Source organism: Pipistrellus kuhlii, unplaced genomic scaffold, assembly GCF_014108245.1.
Source record: "Pipistrellus kuhlii isolate mPipKuh1 unplaced genomic scaffold, mPipKuh1.p scaffold_m20_p_59, whole genome shotgun sequence".
Taxonomy (NCBI): domain Eukaryota; kingdom Metazoa; phylum Chordata; class Mammalia; order Chiroptera; family Vespertilionidae; genus Pipistrellus; species Pipistrellus kuhlii.
The window spans coordinates 1,011,252-1,028,712 of record NW_023425561.1 but is presented as its reverse complement, the minus strand read 5'-3'; the positions used below and the strand labels follow the sequence as shown (position 1 = coordinate 1,028,712).

The 17,461-nt window shown below is 64.8% G+C and overlaps 3 protein-coding genes across 9 annotated transcripts; 2 read left to right on the top strand and 1 right to left on the bottom strand.

The window, feature by feature from the left end:
* Positions 1 to 1,808: 1,808 nt before the first annotated feature.
* Positions 1,809 to 13,864, top strand: B3GAT3 (beta-1,3-glucuronyltransferase 3). Of its 3 annotated transcripts, none has more exons than XM_045574110.1 (6): positions 1,809 to 2,120; positions 3,016 to 3,190; positions 4,310 to 4,670; positions 4,821 to 5,111; positions 5,421 to 5,565; positions 13,853 to 13,864. In XM_045574110.1, the coding sequence occupies exons 1-5, from the start codon at positions 2,039 to 2,041 to the stop codon at positions 5,517 to 5,519; spliced, it is 1,008 nt and encodes a 335-aa protein (XP_045430066.1). In that variant the 5' UTR covers positions 1,809 to 2,038; the 3' UTR covers positions 5,520 to 5,565; positions 13,853 to 13,864. The 3 variants fall into 3 exon arrangements, with proteins under 3 accessions (XP_045430066.1, XP_045430065.1, XP_036273179.1); XM_045574109.1 differs by lacking the exon at positions 13,853 to 13,864 and adding an exon at positions 11,326 to 11,339; XM_036417286.2 differs by lacking the exon at positions 13,853 to 13,864 and having other exon boundaries at positions 5,421 to 5,891.
* Positions 5,895 to 7,960, bottom strand: ROM1 (retinal outer segment membrane protein 1). Its single transcript, XM_036417285.2, has 3 exons — positions 7,208 to 7,960; positions 6,599 to 6,845; positions 5,895 to 6,489 (listed from the first exon to the last, which is right to left on the bottom strand). The coding sequence occupies exons 1-3, from the start codon at positions 7,795 to 7,797 to the stop codon at positions 6,271 to 6,273; spliced, it is 1,056 nt and encodes a 351-aa protein (XP_036273178.1). The 5' UTR covers positions 7,798 to 7,960; the 3' UTR covers positions 5,895 to 6,270.
* Positions 8,155 to 17,452, top strand: EML3 (EMAP like 3). 5 transcript variants are annotated; one of them, XM_036417240.2, is made up of 22 exons: positions 8,155 to 8,610; positions 9,362 to 9,515; positions 9,626 to 9,913; positions 10,006 to 10,116; positions 10,948 to 11,015; positions 11,184 to 11,307; positions 11,518 to 11,688; positions 11,853 to 11,922; positions 11,997 to 12,107; positions 12,334 to 12,429; positions 12,775 to 12,930; positions 13,076 to 13,217; positions 13,814 to 13,965; positions 14,037 to 14,162; positions 14,255 to 14,386; positions 14,738 to 14,805; positions 15,500 to 15,588; positions 15,668 to 15,765; positions 15,897 to 15,984; positions 16,469 to 16,567; positions 16,818 to 16,948; positions 17,019 to 17,452. In XM_036417240.2, exons 1-22 carry the CDS (start codon positions 8,589 to 8,591, stop codon positions 17,223 to 17,225), a joined length of 2,703 nt encoding a protein of 900 aa, XP_036273133.1. In that variant the 5' UTR covers positions 8,155 to 8,588; the 3' UTR covers positions 17,226 to 17,452. The 5 variants fall into 5 exon arrangements, 4 of the variants coding, with proteins under 4 accessions (XP_036273133.1, XP_045430058.1, XP_036273132.1 ...); XM_045574102.1 differs by having other exon boundaries at positions 9,362 to 9,554; positions 9,629 to 9,913; positions 15,720 to 15,765; positions 15,908 to 15,984; XM_036417239.2 differs by having other exon boundaries at positions 9,362 to 9,554; positions 9,629 to 9,913.
* The last annotated feature ends 9 nt before the right edge of the window (positions 17,453 to 17,461 follow it).

Here is a 17,461-nt window from a genome sequence, read left to right as displayed (position 1 = left end):
TTTTCTGTTGATTTCAGAGAGGGAGGGAGAGGGGGGAGAGAGAAACATCAGTGATGAGAGAGAATGAATCACTGATCAGCTGCCTTCTGCACCATGCCCCACACTAGGGATGGAGTCTGCAACCCAGCACGTGCCCTGACCCAGAATCATCTCCTGATCTGGTTCAAAGGCCGATGCTCAGCCACTGAGCCATGCCGGCTGGGCTTGAGTCATTTCTTAAAAATAATCAACTTAAAATAATATCCCAAAAAGGCATATTTTGGGTGGCAAAACTCTGCTTCATTTCAGGAGTTAGAGGATGTGTTTATGAAATTCCTCAACTCAGGAAATATTTCACTCAATTGCCTGGGAGACAGCCCACTGCCTCCCCCCCTCCCGCCATTAATCCCCATCATCACCTGATTAATGGGCATCAGAGGATACCTGGAATCATGTACCCAGAAAGGCTGTAGCAAACGGCACAGGGGCGATGACATATATGGACGGAAAGAGGCTCCACATTAAACCCGGCTGGCTCAGGGAAGGCCGTGTGGTGCCTTACACACACACAGGCCTGACGTAATCACACAAGATGGTCTGAAATGAAAACTTCTGAACTAAAAGTTTATTATGGTGAGAGGCCATGTCCCTGACAGAGTTCCATTTTCACCTTCATTAAGCCTTGTCTGTTGGCTTTTGCATCTAGATAACACACCTTTGGAATGTCAAAGTAATTTTCTTTCCCCCCCAGCCCTGCAAGCACAGGTACCCTCTATGTGAAACAAGTATGTGTCTATCAATTTACTTTTTTTATAACATTTAAAAATATATATTTTTTATTGATTTTTTACAGAGAGGAAGGGAGAGAGATAGAGAGCCAGAAACGTGGATGAGAGAGAAACACCGACCAGCTGCCTCCTCACACCCCCCACCGGGGATGTGCCCACAACCAACGTACATGCCCTTGACCGGAATCGAACCCGGGACCTTTCAGTCCCCAAACTGACGTTCTACTACTGAGCCAAACTGGTCTCGGCTATCATTTTACTTTAAAAAATATATATTTTATTGATTTTTCACAGGAAGGGAGAGAGATAGAGAAATAGAAACATGGATGAGAGAGAATGATCAATCAGCTGCCTCCTGCATGCCCTCCACTGGGGATGGGCCTGCAACCAAGGTACATGCCCTTGACTGGGAATTGAACCTGGGACCTTTCAGTCCACAGGCCAATGCTCTATCCACTGAGCCACACCAGCTGGGCTATCATTTCACTTTTTATTCAATCCCAAAAGTTTCCTCATCTTGCTTTCTCCTGCCTCCCTGCTCTATCAGCAGTAGGTTTCAGGTAACCCCCTTATGTCTTCTGACAGTGATGTATAAAACAAGATGCAAGACTGCCATTCTCTGGAGCATTTTCTCAATTCATGGAAATGTTGCTTCCTGGCAATTGTGGACAGTTTGGCTCAAATCAACTCACAACACTTCTCTGCAAGCCTGGATGTTTCTTATGGTGACACGTAACTTTTGTCAATCCTCGTTGCGTATCTATGAATTGGGAAAATACCATGTATCTCCTAAGATCATAGCGAGGATCATGGGAGACGGATCTAGAGCACAAGACAGGCCCTGCATGTCCATCACTCCGCGGCAGGTGTCTGTGGCTGTGAATGAGAGGAGAAAAGCCGGGCGCAGGGCGGCAGTTCAGGGGAAGGCCTCGAAGTCCCGCCCACGTGCTCCCACCGGCTTCTGACAGCTCGACACGCCGGATGTGACGTCACCGACCCCCGCGGTTCCCAGAACCCGGCGGGGGGACCGGAAGTGAACCCGGGAGAGTGCGGGTGTTCCAGACTGACCGGATGTGGGCGCGGGCCGGCTCCCCAGCCCCAGTTCCCGGGAGCGGGTCGCGGGGAGCGCGGGGTGGGCGGGCCGCGGGGCGGAGCCGCTGCCGGGGCAGGGCCTGCAGGCTGTCCGGCGGGGGCGGGACCCCCTGGCCCTGCGGGACCCCCTGGCCCTGCGGGACCCCGCCTGCCCGGTCGCCGGCGGCGGCGGCTCGGCCATGAAGCTGAAGCTGAAGAACGTGTTTCTCGTCTACTTCCTGGTGTCGATCGCCGGCCTCCTCTACGCGCTGGTGCAGCTCGGTGAGCGGGGCGGGCGGGAGCTCCCCGCCTGGGGGTGAGCGGGTGCGGGCCCCCTTCTCCCGGCGCGGCCGCCGGGCGCAGGCCCCTCGCTGGAAGCACCCCGGATGCAGTCCAGGCCCCTTCCCGGCGTCCAGGGCCCCGCGCGGTCACCCGTTTCCTAACCCTCTGGCCCGCTCTGCCCCGGCCTCACCGGCGGGTGACAGTTTCCGAACCCGCACGCCCCGACCTCTGCCGGCTGTCAGCCCGCTCCCTCCTGCGGGGCCTCCGCTTGCGCAACCCGCAGGCTCCGCGCAGGGGTCCCCGCCTCACGGCCTTCCCTGGCCCCGCGGAGCGAACGCTGCTGCTTGTTTTCTGGTTCTCTCTCCTGCTCTAACGGTCCGCCTCCTCCAGGCCCGCTCACAGTTGGCAGTGTTCTTTGCTCAGTGGCCGCCTCCTGCAGGGAACATGCCCGCCTTGTTCCCTGAGGCATCCCCGGCCCCCGGGGCAGCGCCTCCCGGGAGGAGCACTCCATAAAAACTGTCCAATAACGGAACTGGTCAGTTTAACCCAGCGGAGGGATTTCCAGGCAGGGCCGCCGCTGACCCTCAGGTATTTGAGACTGACCTGGGTCAGGGAGACAGACCTCTTTATGACTCCAGAAGGCAACATTGGAACCAGCCGGGAGAAGGGATGGAGGCAGATAATCAGCTCAGCATCCCAATGAAACGGTGACAGATGGGGTTTCTGGCAGCTGCAGAGGGGATGCTGACAGGGTTCCCACCCCGGAGGTGCAGAAGGCTGTCTGTCTGGGAAGCTGTAAGGCGATGCCTGCACTGGCTGGAGGGATGACACGATGGGCCTTTGGGTTACTGACTGTGCTTCCGTTCTCTGCCCCTGCCCTGCTTCCCTGGACCAGGCCAGCCATGTGACTGCCTCCCCCCACTGCGGGCAGCAGCAGAGCAGCTCCGCCAGAAGGATCTGAGGATTTCCCAGCTGCAAGCTGATCTCCGTCGCCCTGCCCCTGCCCCTGCCCAGCCCCCTGAGCCTGAGGCCCTGCCTACTATCTATGTTGTTACCCCCACCTATGCCAGGTATGGGCTCTGGGGCACCTGAGAGGCTTGCACGGGCCAAGAGGTTGGGGTTGATGGAGAGGATTTGGGGGAGGCATTGGGCTAGGGGATGTTTCTCAAGCTAGAGCATGCCAAATGACAGGAGAAATGAGCCACATCTTGACTCAGAAATGTGTGGGGAAAATGGTTATTTTCCACTCAAAGAGATAGGGGTGTACGATGAAGTAGCATACAAAATCTCTGAGAAATGTTAAGAGAGAACAATATCATTTCAAAGCAATTTGGAGCTTGCCACGGAGTGCACTCTCTCTCCTTAGGGATCCTTTGGTGAGAAAGTTTGAGAACCCCTGTGTAGCCTGAAGTAGACAAGGGATTGGTCCTGCCCTGGCTGGTGTGGCTCCGCTGGTTGGAGTGTCAGGCAGGCATGTGCCCTGACCAGGAATCGCATGGAACCACAAGTTGCAGGGCTCAGTGCTGTGCTTTTTTTTGTTTTTAATGAAAATGTAGCCTTTATTACTCATACAGAGCAAGTGGGAAGCTGTGGTTTTGGATCTGCCGCCAAAGGGCCTGCTGATTGCTCCCTGGAATCAGATGGTTGAGCCATCTAGGCACGGGCGGCTCTAGACCTCTCCCCCTCCATACACACTCACTCACACGCACACACACACACACACACACACGGGCCCCACCTCCCAGTTCTTTGTCTAAAGGAGGATAAACCATCGCCCCCTGGTGAGGAGAGGGTCAGGGTACTCCTGGATCCCTGTCCCTGGAAACCCTAGCACAGAAGGAAAAGCGCCTGGTCCCACCGCTGTTTCAGGAAATCACTATCTTTTTTAATCTCCAAAACAGCCTTGTAGCGTCCAGTTATTCCCATGTGACAGCCCGGAAACTGCGATTGGGGGAAAGAGAGCCGTTTCCCCGATGTCTCCCTAATTACAAACCTGGCATTCCTTCCCAGGGTGTCTCCCAGGGGGAGGTGGGTGGCAGACATGAGGGGGAGGGCAGGGCAGGTGAGCGTCCCTGTGAAGTTGGGGAAAGGCCCTGGGATGCCAGGAGGGGGTCGGGAGAAGCTGTGTCTGCCGACTGGAGTGGCAGCTGATGCCTCCCCTCTCCCTGCTGCTGCCTCTCGCCCTCCAGGCTGGTGCAGAAGGCCGAGCTGGTGCGACTGTCGCAGACCCTGAGCCTGGTGCCCCGGCTGCACTGGCTGCTGGTGGAGGACGCGGAGGGCCCCACCCCGCTGGTGTCCAGGCTGCTGGCCGCCTCCGGCCTCCTCTTCACGCACTTGGCGGTGCTCACGCCCAAGGCCCAGAGGCTCCGGGAGGGCGAGCCGGGCTGGGTTCGGCCCCGCGGCGTAGAGCAACGGAACCGGGCTCTGGACTGGCTGCGGAGTGGAGGGGGCGCTGTGGGGGGAGAGAAGGACCCTCCGCCCCCGGGCATCCGGGGGGTTGTGTACTTTGCCGACGATGACAACACCTACAGCCGGGAACTCTTTGAGGAGGTGAGCCCCGGGGAGGGGCCGGGAAAGGGGCGCTGGCTGTCCCTGTTGCTGAGTCTGGGCTGTTGGGGGAGGAGGGGGGGCATGGAGCAGAGGGCCCAGCTGCTGCCTGTGCCCTGGGCCACCGTCTGTTTCTTGTCTCCTGACTGTCAGATGCGCTGGACCCGCGGCGTCTCCGTGTGGCCCGTGGGGCTGGTGGGCGGCCTGCGATTCGAGGGCCCGCGGGTACAGGACGGCCGGGTCGTGGGCTTCCACACGGCGTGGGAGCCCAACCGGCCCTTCCCCGTGGATATGGCGGGATTTGCCGTGGCCCTGCCCTTGCTGCTGGCCAAGCCCGATGCCCAGTTTGACGCCACCGCTCCCCGGGGCCACCTGGAGAGCAGCCTCCTGAGCCACCTGGTGGACCCCAAGGACCTGGAGCCACGGGCTGCCAACTGCACCCGGGTAAGAGGACGGAGGTGGGCCCGCAGCGCGGGGGGACGGGGGGCGGGAGAAGTGGGGTGAGGATCACAGGGCAGGTGTTTGGGCAGGAGGGACCCTCCGGAACTCAGCTCCCACCTTGCTTACGCTCCTGAAGGCCGCGGGGAGCCAGAGAAGGGAAGTGGGGTCCTGCCATCTGTCTCCCCGCGGCCTGGGCACCTGACGGCCCACAGAGGTTAGGGGGTTAAGGCCCCACTTCAGGGGCCCGAGGCTCCCCAGTGCGGAGCGGGCGTGCCCCAGGGGCCTGGCTCTAACGGGAGGCCCCCGGGACAGGTTCTGGTGTGGCACACGCGGACGGAGAAGCCCAAGATGAAGCAGGAGGAGCAGCTGCAGCGGCAGGGCCGGGGCTCAGACCCCGCCGTGGAGGTGTGACGGACGCCCCAGCCGACGACCGTTTCGCACAGGCCTGTGGGGCCGGGTGCGGTCCTCCACGACCCGACCCCTCAGCGCCAGGGGCGGGGCGGCCCCTCTGCCATTTCAGCCCAGCTGCTTCCCCTCCCCCAGCCCGCTGTGTGGCACTGCCCACAGCTGGGGACAAGCAGCCCTTGTATTGAGCCGGGTCAGCCCTGTCTGGGGCGGAGCAGGAGGACAGACGGACTCAGGAGGGAGGGCCGCTGAGTAACTGGGTAACTTATTGGGGCTGGGCATGCAGGGGGCGGGGGTGGGGCTGGAGGAGCTGGGCTGGACCCTCCCCACCTGAGCATGCTGACCCCTCCTACCTCCAGAATAAAAAATCTCCACCTGAGGGGCCTCTCATCTTCTGCGTTTTATTAGTCTGCGTCTCGCATTCTGATTCTCACCGGGTCAAACCCTGGCCTGGCTTCTCTCAAACGGAAACCATGCTCTCAGGAGCGCCCCCTGGAGGAGGGGACCAGCGGCTTCAGTCCAGAAGCTTCTTTTGAGTCCGCAAGGCAGCATCTCCAGCGCTTCCTGGGCCGCTTCCCACCACGCTGGGGGTTCTGTTTCTGGGCTGTTCTGGCCACAGGGGCTAGGCCCTCGGACCCTTGTTTTTTCTCCTGCCCCGTCCAGCTTGCTAATTGTTCTTCATTCTGATCCCAGGGACACCCCTCCCCACCATGGGCCCTTCTCCCCTCTGCCCGACCCCAACCCCAGCTCCAGGCCACTAGGCCTCAGGTGGGTCCTCCGTGGGCGGTGCCTCTTCGGGAGGGGCCTCCCCGGGTGCTGGCCTGCGGGCAGCCCCTCCCTGCAGCCAGGCCGTCTTCAGCCTGTGCCTCAGCCCCCCGGGAAGGAGATAGCCCTGGGCGTCCCCTTCCCCATCGATGGCTCCTCCAAGCCCCTCCAGCGCCGTCTGCAGGTACCGCAGGCCCAGGAGCACCGCAGTCTGGGGGAAGCAAGGGGAGGAGGTGGGTGAGGGCCAGCGGTGCAGGGCCCCAGGGTCGGGGGCAGTGAGGCGGTCCAGGCGAGGGAGGCCTCAGGCGCTGCGGACTCACCTGCAGCGGGAAGGTGACGGCCAGCATGCTGCCCAGCGTGCTCGCCAGCCCCTGCAGGTGCCCCAGCAGCACCCCGTGGCATCCCTGAGGCCAGAGGTTTAGGTTGGGCTGACGGGGATCGAAGAGGGGGTGGGCGTGGGGGTCTGAGAGCCGGTCTTGCAGGCAAGGCCGCGGTGAGTGGGGGTTGCAGCAGGAAAAGGGGACTCCGTCAATCAGATAGAGGCCTTCCACGTTGCTCTGGATCCGGCTGCAAACGGAGGGGCAGGGTGTGAGGGTGTCTGGAGATGGAGGCCTGGGGAGGAGCTGGAGCACAGAGTGAGAAGGGGAAAAGGAGAGGGACACACTTCCAGCTGCTTTCCTACGTGCCAAGCATGCGCTATGCATTTGTCTTCGCAGCAGTTCGGTAAGACAGACACTGGTACCTTCTCCCTCCTACAGACGAGACTCGGGCCCAGAGGAGTTCGCTAACGCGCCCTGGGCCACGCAGCTCAATCATGGCCGAGCTGTCACTCATTCTCTCAGTCACTAAGCTCTATTTGGTGCCTGTCTGGGTGAGGTGGGGTTTTAAAGGATGGGAGAGGAGGAGGAGGAGAGCAGCAAGTCACTCACTCAACCACATCATGGTCGTTGGGGTCCAGGTACCGGCTGCTGACCCACTGGACCCCAAACCAGTCCTTGAACCCACGGCGCCCGCAGCAGTGGTGCCTGAGCTGCAGCTCATCCAGCAGCCGCTTGGTGTGGCAGTGTCCCGGCACCTCTGTGTCCTTGTAGTGAGCCATGGCAGCGCCCAGGCCCTCCTCCAGCCCGGAGTCCAGACTGCCAGGCAGAGCTAAGGCCAGCCCCAGGGAGAGGACCAGCAGCCCGCCACCCGCCGCGGTGCCGGCCAGCAGCAGGGGGCCCAGGACCCTGCGCCAGGGCGGGTACTGCGCTGCGTCCAAACTGGCCCTGCTGGCTCCTGCGCCCGCCAGTCCCGTGCCCAGAGCCGCGGCGCCCGCCGCCAGGGCCACCTGCGGCAGCGCGGCGAACGGGCAGGAGGGAGCCAGGAAGGTGCGAAGGAGCGACAGCTGGACCAGGAGGTGCCCGCTACACAGCAGAGTGAGGCCGCCGGCCAGCGCCAGCGCCCAGGACAGGAGCCAGAGCCCCTGCGCCAGGCGCACGCGGGGCCGCGGCGGCAGCGCCAGGGGCAGCACGGGCGCCATCTCCCATCTCTGCCCGGGAGGAGCAGGGCTGGCGGGGACGGGCTGGCAGGGACGGGCTGCCCGGGCAGGGCGCTGAGTCAGCCCAGCCCGGCTTGAGCTGGGCTAATGCCATCCTGACCCCAATACCCTGGGAGCCCTCCCACCCCAGCCTGGGTCGCCCGGCGCCCCGGCCCCGCCGGAGCCGATTCGGGATGCCTCGGCCGTGCCCCCGGGGGAACGCCCCGCCCCGGCCCCTCCCGGAAGGGGGAGGGGCTGGCCGGCGGCCCCGGGGGGCTGGGGGCTGAGGGCGGGGGGCGGAGACCTCGATGTCCACGCGCCCTACGAGTCCCCAGGGAGCCCGGGGGCGGAGATCCCGGAAGGGCCCGGGAGCGGAGGCCAGACGGGGCCAGGGGGGGTCAGCGGGCTGGCCCCGCCCCGTGCTGAGCCGCGGGGCCCGGACAGGGAGGGGTTACCGGGCGGCCCGGCCCCCCCTGGGCCCGCCCCCCCTCCCGCGCTTCCTGGCGGCTCCGCGTCCGGCGCCTGTTTGTGCGGCGGCGCTGGGGCCCGCGACGGCCCCGCCACTCCACCCCCGGGAGCCCGGAGCGGCCCCGGGAGAGCCCGAGGCCCCGGCGGGCCCGCGCCCGCGCTCCCGCCCCCTCCGGCCCCTCTCCTCGAGCCCGACAGCGCCCCCAGGGGGTGGCCCGGCGCCCCGCGCGCCCCGGGGTGCTTCCCCTTCCCCGCCCCCGGGCCATGGCCCCCGCGCCTTAGACGCCGCCTCCGCCGCCGCCGCTCGGAGCCAGCCCGGGGGCCGGATGGATGGCGCCGGGGGGCCCGGTGAGTACGGGGCGGGCGGGCGGCGAGCCCCTTCCCGGAGCGCCCGGCCGGCCGGTCCGGCGCTGCTGGTGCCCGACGGCCGTCCAGGGGCGCCGCGTGCTCCGCGGCCCGGGGCTGGAGCGTCCTGCCCGGCCCCCCGGGCGCTCCCCGGGTCCCGGGGGCCCTGCGGCCGTCCCTCCGGACTTACCCACCCCACCCCCACCCCGCCCTCCGCACCTGGACGGCCCTGTCCCCGGGTCACCTGGGCCTCTGCTGCGGGCATTTCGTGTCTTTTTATTGTACTTCTGACCCCCAACTGTGACCCCGGACCTTCCCCGTGGCTCTGCCCCGCGGTGCCCGCTCCTGTCACCCCGCATTTCCTCTCCCGGTCCCCGCTGTGTCCCCGCTCTGCCCCGGGGCTGCCGCTCCGGCTCCCGCCTGCCCTGCAGCCTGAGCTCGCTCTGGGTGGGCCCGGTCCCTCCCCGGCTCCGCGGCTCCCTCTGCGGTTCCCACGCCCCGTGGCAGGTCTCCCCGCTTTCCCCGGCTCCCGGGCCGCCCTGCCTGCGGAGGGAGGCCTGGACGGCGGCAGGAAAGGCGCCCTGCCAGCTTCCTCGCGGCCCGCCAGCAGGAGGCTCCGGGTCCTCCGCCGTCTCCTCCCTCCGGGCAGCCTGGGACCGGGCTGCAGCCTCCTGCTCGCATGCAAAGCCGGGCAGCCTCCCCCAGGTGGCGGACCTCCTGAGCATGCCTTCCCCTTCCCCTTCCCCTTCCCCAGGCGAGGGCCCTGCTCAGCAGGCCCTGCAGGCCCTGAGCCGGCGGCTCCAGGTGCAGGAGAAGGAGATGGAGCTGGTCAAGGCAGCCCTGGCCGAGGCCCTTCGCCTGCTTCGGCTGCAGGCGCCCCCCAGCTCCCTGCAGGACCCCCCCAGCTCCCTGCGGGATCCTGGCCTGACTGCTCCGACTGGGGCCAGGTATGCATGCTGTCACTCCTCGTCCTCCTTCCGGGGCCTCAGCGGATCTGGCTGATCCTCTGTCTCCTCCACAGCCCTGCAGCCCCCGCAGCACTGCCACCCCCGTGCAGCCCCTCCTTGGTGAGCCGAGGCACCCAGACGGAGACAGAGCTGGAGATGGTGGCGTCCCTGGCAACCCCCCGCCTGAGCAACGGGCCCCCGGCCCCTCAGGGGGGCAGTGAAGAGCCTGGTGGAACCCAGTCTGAGGGAGGGGGCAGCAGCAGCAGTGGTGCTGGCTCCCCGGGGGGCGCTGGCTCCCCCGGGGGCGCTGGCTCCCCGGGCATCCTCAGGCTCGTCCAGTCCCCCCAGTGCACTGACACGTGAGTGTCCTGTGGCCGAGGCTGGAGGGGGGAGGGAGGACCTCGGAGCAGGGTTCGAGGGGATGACCTTCACCGCTCACTGCTCCCGTCAGGGCCCGGAGGAACTCCTCCTCCTCGTCTCCCTGCGAGCGGCCTCGACAGAAGCTCTCCCGGAAGGCAGCGTCCTCGGCCAACCTGTTATTGCGGTCAGGGAGCACGGAGAGGTGGGCGAGGCTCCCCAACCTGCCCCACCCAGGCCCCGGCTCTGACCTTCCCCGGGTGGGGTGGGGTGGGGGCCTCATTGCCCAACAGGAAGAAAGGAGCCAGCACTGTGCTAAGTCCTCGACCACCTCCCTCTCATTCAGTCCCATGCATCCTTTGGGGGTAGGTGGTCTCATGCTGTTTATTGTCCAGGTGAGGACCAGGCCCAGAGAGGGTCAGTCATTTGCCTGGGGCCACACAGCTAGAGGCAGGACTCCAACTCAACTCTCCCTGACCCTAGCTCCTTGCTCTTTCCTCCTTGTCACCATGTTCCTCTGGAGATGCCAAGAGGCTTCTCCAGAAGCTTCCATGATCTCCCTGGGTGACTCTCCGCAGAGCTTCGGCCCCGCCCCTTTCTCCAGCAGGACACTGAGACTGAGGCAAATCCCAGGGGCTGAGCGTAGTTGTCTGAGTGTGGCCAGGCCTCAGGACATCCAGTGTTCCTTCTAGCCCTGCCCTGGGTCTCGCCTTCATTCTCGGAAGAGGCCTCACCACCCATGACAGTGATCTCCGGAATTCGTTACTTTCCTCCTGAGAGATAAGGGCCCAGAGCCCCGAAGGGCAGGGCTGGGGGGCATTCTGGATTCCCTTCCGCCATCGCCTCTGCAGGCCATGTGGCCGGGGCTCATGCCTTAGGGGGAGCCGGGAGTCCGTCTCCTCCAGGGCTGGACGCCCACCATGCAGACCGTGCCTCGGGGTGACTGTGGCCTCCAGTGGCCTCCCTCTGTGCTCGGCCCCTTTGCACGTCCATCTCGGGACCCGACCCCAACCCCATGCTTTTCTGCTTCCCGCAGCCGTGGGGGGAAAGACCCCCTCTCCAGCCCCGGGGGTTCGGGATCTCGGAGGAGCAATTACAATCTGGGTAAGCACAGAAGCATCTGGAAGAATGTGCATGAGAGAGCTAGGGTTTGGGCTAGAGCCCCAGGAGCTACTTTGGAGCGACCTGTGAGGTCTGGTGGGGAGAGGTCTGCTCTGGCTTCCCTGGAGGGGGGCTGCAGGGTGGTGGTTGACACCCCCCTTTTCTCTGTAGAAGGCATCTCAGTGAAGATGTTCCTTCGCGGCCGCCCAATTACCATGTACATCCCATCTGGCATCCGCAGCCTTGAGGAGCTGCCCAGCGGCCCACCCCCGGAGACCCTCAGCCTTGACTGGGTGTATCCTGCCCCCTCCAGGCCCCTGGGAGCCATCTTTCCCATCTTGGGGACCCCTCCTCCCCCCGTTTATGGTTTCCTCCTGGCTCTGCAGGGACGGGGAACCCCCTGAGTCCTCCCTTACCATCCTCTGCCAGCCAGAAGCTCTGTCCTCCTCCCTTCCTCATCCTGCCCTTGACCTGACCCTTTCCTTGACCGCGACCCCCACTCCAGTTACGGGTACAGGGGTCGCGACTCCCGCTCTAACCTGTTCGTGCTGCGTTCTGGGGAGGTGGTCTACTTCATCGCCTGCGTGGTGGTGCTGTACCGGCCCGGGGGAGGCCCCGGGGGGCCTGGAGGCGGCGGCCAGAGACACTACCGGGGCCACACGGACTGCGTTCGATGGTGAGGGGCCTGGGCCGGGCGGTGGGCAGCCTGGGGTGGGGGTGCTGGGCTTGGCAGACAGAGGGCCTGGGCGGGCATGGAGTAGCAGGAGAGAGGAGAGGGGCGGCCTGGGGGGTCTTGAGAGACCCGCCCCCCTTCCTCAGAGCATCTGCTCCCCCACATAGCCTGGCCGTCCACCCTGATGGCGTCCGTGTGGCCTCGGGACAGACAGCCGGAGTGGATAAGGATGGAAAGGTGAGGCCAGGCGGAGGACGACCCCGTACGTAGGCCAGCTCTCCTCCCCACGCCTGACCCTTCCCCCGCTCCAGCCCCTGCAGCCCGTGGTGCACGTGTGGGACTCGGAGACGCTGCTGAAGCTGCAGGAGATCGGACTGGGGGCCTTCGAGCGGGGCGTGGGGGCCCTGGCCTTCTCCGTGGTGGTGAGCTGGGCCCTCGTCTTCCTTGTCCGGGAGCCCCTTCCTGCACCTCACCAGGAAGTCTCAGACCCCCTGGCCTGCCGGAACCTTGCCCAGCCGGTTCTCCTGAGAGAGGGACGTGTGTCCCTTCTCCTTCCCTCCCGACCTGTGATGCTGTGTGTTGCCCAATGACCGTGCCCTCCCAGACCCCTGGTCCTCACTCGGCCCCTCCCGCGTGTCCCGCCCTCAGGATCAGGGTGCTTTTCTCTGCGTGGTGGACGATTCCAACGAGCACATGCTATCCGTGTGGGACTGCAGCCGCGGCACAAAGCTGGCTGAGATCAAGGTGGGGGGCCCGGTGGCCTGAAGGTGCCCCCCCGAGCTGGGAGGGGGGTGGGGCTGAGAGTCCAGACTTATCCCTCTGTCACTTCCTTTCTGCCTGTCACCTGGGCCAGCCGCCCCCTCTGTGAGGCTGAGGAGTGGGGACAGCAGGAGTTCTGACCTCACAGGAGATGATGACAGGCAGGCGGGGGACTAACAGTAGTTGCTCTTCGGGGCCCGGGGTGTGGAAGGGGGGTGCCCCGGGGATTCTGGACTCCGTAGACCCGCGGTCAGGAGGCAGAGGAAGAGAGTCCAGGGGAATGAGGGTGCTCCGGGCCGGGGGTGGCTGAATCCAGTGTCTCCTCTTCAGAGCACCAATGACTCCGTCCTGGCCGTCGGCTTCAGCCCTCGAGACAGCAGCTGCATCGTCACCAGCGGGAAGTCCCACGTCCACTTCTGGAACTGGAGTGGCGCCGTGGGGGCTCCCGGGAATGGGACCCTCACGCGGAAACAGGGTGTCTTTGGGGTGAGGTGTGGATGGGTGCAGGGTAGGGGGGAGGGCAGAGCGGAGATGGAAGTAGTGGTCTGAGGCCTGGAGACCCCGATGCCACCCGGCTCCCAGTGGCCCCGTGACTTTTGGTCTTTGCCCTTTGACCTCCTGTCTCCCCTAGAAATACAAGAAACCCAAGTTTATCCCCTGCTTCGTGTTCCTCCCGGAGGGAGACATCCTCACTGGGGACTCGGAGGGCAACATTCTCACCTGGGGGCGGAGCCTCTCAGATGCCAAGACTCCAGGCCGGGGCGGAGCCAAAGGTGTGTGGTGGGGTGGCTTCTGGGAAGTGTAGCCGCTAGAGCACATGTGTCAAACACAAGGCCCGCGGGCCAAATCCGTCCCGCCAGGCCTTGCAATGTGGCCCGCACCGCGCTGTCATCACTGCACTCCGCTGCGTTTCCATCACAATGACAGTTTATGACTGTTCAGTAAACCATTCGGCCCGAGATTTAGGCTGGATTTTTAGATTTTGGCCCCTTCTCTGATTGAGTTCGACACCCCTACGCTAGAGGGTTTATGGGAACTGGAGAGGGTTGTGGCTCCCTCCACACACACTTTTTTCTTTTTTTTCTTTTTTTTTTTTTTTACCTTGCGGATTGATAGTTCTCTGGGGGACCGTCTAGAAAGGTAGAGGGCTGGGGCTTTGGGGCCTGCCAGGTCCTGGGTTCAAATCCCAGTGTTGCCACAAATGGTCTGGCCTTAGGAAGGGGCTTCAGCTCTTTGAGTCTCAGTGGTCCAGTCTGTAGACGGGGCAGAGACGGAACCAGTAGGCATCAGGCAGCTGGGAGTTACTGCCCCCTTCCCCCCCACTGCCCTGCACCCCAAGGGCCTGACCCACCCCGGACTCCGCCCACAGAGACCTATGGGATCGTGGCTCAGGCCCACGCTCACGAAGGCTCCATCTTCGCCCTGTGTCTGCGGCGGGACGGGACCGTGCTGAGCGGAGGCGGGCGGGACCGGCGGCTGGTGCAGTGGGGGCCCGGTTTGGTGGCCCTCCAGGAGGCTGAGGTGAGGGCTGGGCTGGAGGGAGGGAGGAGGGAGGAGTGGCCGTGCCCCCTGACTCTCTGACCCCACGGCAGATCCCTGAGCACTTTGGGGCCGTGCGGGCCATCGCCGAGGGGCCAGGCTCCGAGCTGCTGGTGGGGACCACCAAGAACGCGCTGCTGCGGGGAGACCTGGCCCAGGGCTTCTCCCCCGTGATCCAGGTGGGGGGACCGAGGGCTGTGGGGGTGAGGGCTGTGGGGGCGGGAGGGCGGGGCTGTGGGAGGTCAGGGGTCACAGCCATGCTCCTCTGCAGGGCCACACGGACGAGCTCTGGGGGCTGTGCACACACCCCTTCCAGAACTGCTTCCTCACCTGCGGCCACGACCGCCAGCTCTGCCTGTGGGACGGGGAGGCCCACGCGCTGGCCTGGAGCATCGACCTCAAGGTAGAGCTGGTCCCCAGCGACGCCCCCACGCCTTCCTCAGCACCCCTTCCTCCTGCTCCCTGGAGGCAGCCGGTGTGTCCTGGAAAGGCCACTAAATGTTCCTCCTTCTGTGCTGCTGCCTCCAGTACCCCCCCACCCCGCCCCCACCTCTTCCCCTGCCCACCCAGTGAAGGTCGGTTCCTCCCCCGCCCGGCTCAGGCCTGGGGGCTCAGGGTTCTGAGTGTTGCCCGCCAGGCTCTGCCTGCACACACGCTGCCTGCACGCCGCCCTCCTGGGGGTGACCAGGCGTCTGTCTTGGATGGGATCCCTCGCTAGAAAGGCGTCTTTTTCAATCCCCCTTTCTCCCCTCAGGAGACGGGGCTCTGTGCTGACTTCCACCCCAGCGGGGCGGTGGTGGCTGTGGGACTGAACACGGGGAGGTGAGCGGGAGCCCGGGAAGCAGGGGGATAGGAAGGGTTCCTGGTGACGGCGTGTGCGTGTGCGTGTGCGTGAAGCAGCGTGATCACTGGCAGCTCCAAGCCCCGACTGCACCTTCCTGGTCCTCAGCGCTTCTCCCTGCAGCCTGGGCTCCCGTCTCCGGGGGCAGCTGCCATCGCGCCCCCCCCCCCCCCCCCCCCCCCCCCCCGCCGGAGGCTCTTGTAGTCCAGCCCTTTTCCTTGCTCTGGCGACAGCATCGGAAGTTCCTCAGCTCTTACCCGCCCATGGCCCCTTCCCATTGCCCAGTGTCAGAATGCAGTGGGGCCCTGGCTGGCGTGGTGGCTCAGTGGTTAGAGCATCGCCTGTGCACCTGAGAGTCACGGGTTCGATTCCCAGTCAAGGGCATGTACTTGGGTTGCAGGTTCGATCCCTGGCCCCGTCCTCGTCCTGTTTTGGTGCCTTCAGAAGGCAACCGATCGATGTCTCTCTCACATCGATGTTTACCCCCTCCTCCTCTTCCCTTCCCTTCTCTGAACACCAATGGTGAGGATTAAAAAGAAAAAGGGGAAACAAGAACGCAGTGGGCCTTTCTGCCTGCCTCGGAGCTTTTCTCTGGGTGTCCTGGAGTCTCTCCAGCTTGTCAGCGCGCTGCCCAGGACGGGTGTCCTCACACCTGCCTCCGACCCCTCCCTCTAGGTGGCTGGTTCTGGATACGGAGACCAGAGAGATCGTGTCCGACATCACTGATGGCAACGAGCAGCTCTCGGTGGTTCGGTACAGCCCAGGTGGGAGCCCTCCCCTCCCCTCCCTCCCCGGCCCAGCCCCGGCCCCGGCCCCGCCCTCTCTGAGTGACTGTCTTTGTAGATGGGTTGCACCTGGCCATTGGTTCCCATGACAACATGATCTACATCTATAGTGTTTCCAGTGACGGTGCCAAGTCCAGCCGCGTTGGCCGCTGTGTGGTAAGAAAGCTGGGGTGGCGGGTGGGGCATTGCCATGGCAGGGAAACCCCTCAACCGGCCCAGTGCACTTAGGGGGGGTTAGGGGATGGGACCGGGGCCTCCATTTTCAGTCTCTTGACCCTTCCCCCCAGGGTCACTCCAGCTTTATCACTCACCTCGACTGGTCCAAGGACGGGAAGTTCATCATGTCCAATTCTGGGGACTATGAGATCCTCTACTGTGAGTGGCCACAGGGTGGGCATGGGGAGAGGGCCACTGGGGTGCGCCGTGTGTGTGTGGGCTCCAGGTTCGAAGGCAGGAAGGATATGTGGGGAGCTCGGGGAGGAGGGGCTGTCACATGGGGACAGGGAGATGGGGTTGGAGTCGGAATTATACACATAGGAGCAATTGATTTGGGAAAAAACCACACACAGTTTTATACCCTCTTTTTCCCACAAGGAGTTGAAAACGTACTAAGAAAAGACTGGGAAAAGCTGCGGAGGGCAGGTGTGGGGGCTGCGCATCTGGGGAGAGGCCTGCCAGCGCAGGAAGCAGGGGGGCGAGGGGAGGGGGAGCTGGGTTCTGCTCCGGGCTGAGGGCTGCTGCCGTGACAGATCACAGGCCACGGCCCACAGCCTCCGTCAGCCTTTCCCGCCAGGCCCTCCCGCCTCTTCCCCACCGAGGGCCGGGTGAGGGCTGAGCCGGGTGGGCGCCCTCTCTCCAGGGAACGTGGCTGCAGGCTGCAAGCTGGAGAGGAATCGTTATGACAACCGAGACCGGGAGTGGGCCACCTACACCTGCGTGCTGGGCTTCCACGTGTACGGTGAGCGGGGCGCACACAGGGCGGCGGGGCCTGCCCGGCCCGGGCCTGCTGGGCGGCGACCAGGGGCGGGTGTCCAGCGGCCAGCAGGCCCGGCCCGGAGGCGCTGCGCTCCCCGGGAGGGAAGGATTGCCGGGAACGTGGCGGGTGGGCGGCCGGAGCAGCACCCGGAGCCGAGCGTGAGGCTCCGGGCTGTGGGCGGAGGCAGGAGGGGAGGAGGCCGGGCTGAGCTGAGCAGCCGCTGTGCCGACAGGCGTGTGGCCAGATGGCTCGGACGGCACGGACATCAACTCCCTGTGCCGCTCCCACAACGAGCGCGTGGTGGCCGTGGCGGACGACTTCTGCAAGGTGCACCTCTTCCAGTACCCGTGCGCGCGCGCCAAGGTGAGGCCGGGCCCGGGGGAGGGCGGCCCGCCGCGCCGCAGCCGCCGCAACTCCCCCGCCTCCCCCGCAGGCGCCCAGCCTCGTGTACGGCGGCCACGGCAGCCACGTGACCAGCGTCCGCTTCACCCACAACGACTCGCACCTCATCTCGCTGGGCGGCAAGGACGCCAGCATCTTCCAGTGGCGCGTGCTGGGCGCCGGGGGCTCGGGGCCGGCGCCCCCCGCCACGCCCTCTCGAACCCCGTCTCTGTCCCCGGCCTCGTCTCTGGACGTCTGACCGCTGTGGAACGGAACCCGCACGGGCCCTGCCGCCCAGCTCCGCCCCGGGATCAGGGGCCGACCTCTTCCTCGACTTGGAGACATTCCCAATCGCGCATTCCCCGGGAGGGGGTGACCGGCACCCCAGCACGCACTGTACAGACCCGCTGGCTGCGCCGGGCCGCCCCAGCCTGGGCCCCGGTTCCCGCCGCCTGGGGGGGGGGGAGCAATAAACCGAAAGCAAAGCCGCCTCCC

Bases quoted from the DNA above. Each gene is read 5' to 3' on its own strand.
- B3GAT3 (XM_045574110.1), top strand. From the start codon at position 2,039: ATGAAGCTGAAGCTGAAGAACGTGTTTCTCGTCTACTTCCTGGTGTCG. The intron at 3,191-4,309 runs GTATGGGCTCTG...CTCGCCCTCCAG, and splicing joins GTTACCCCCACCTATGCCAG to GCTGGTGCAGAAGGCCGAGC. The intron at 5,112-5,420 runs GTAAGAGGACGG...CCCCCGGGACAG, and splicing joins GGGCTGCCAACTGCACCCGG to GTTCTGGTGTGGCACACGCG.
- ROM1 (XM_036417285.2), bottom strand. From the start codon at position 7,797: ATGGCGCCCGTGCTGCCCCTGGCGCTGCCGCCGCGGCCCCGCGTGCGC. The intron at 6,846-7,207 runs GTGAGTGACTTG...CTCCGTTTGCAG, and splicing joins AACGACCATGATGTGGTTGA to CCGGATCCAGAGCAACGTGG. The intron at 6,490-6,598 runs GTGAGTCCGCAG...TGCTTCCCCCAG, and splicing joins CCGTCACCTTCCCGCTGCAG to ACTGCGGTGCTCCTGGGCCT.
- EML3 (XM_036417239.2), top strand. From the start codon at position 8,589: ATGGATGGCGCCGGGGGGCCCG. The intron at 14,387-14,737 runs GTAGAGCTGGTC...TTCTCCCCTCAG, and splicing joins CCTGGAGCATCGACCTCAAG to GAGACGGGGCTCTGTGCTGA. The intron at 14,806-15,499 runs GTGAGCGGGAGC...CCCTCCCTCTAG, and splicing joins GTGGGACTGAACACGGGGAG to GTGGCTGGTTCTGGATACGG.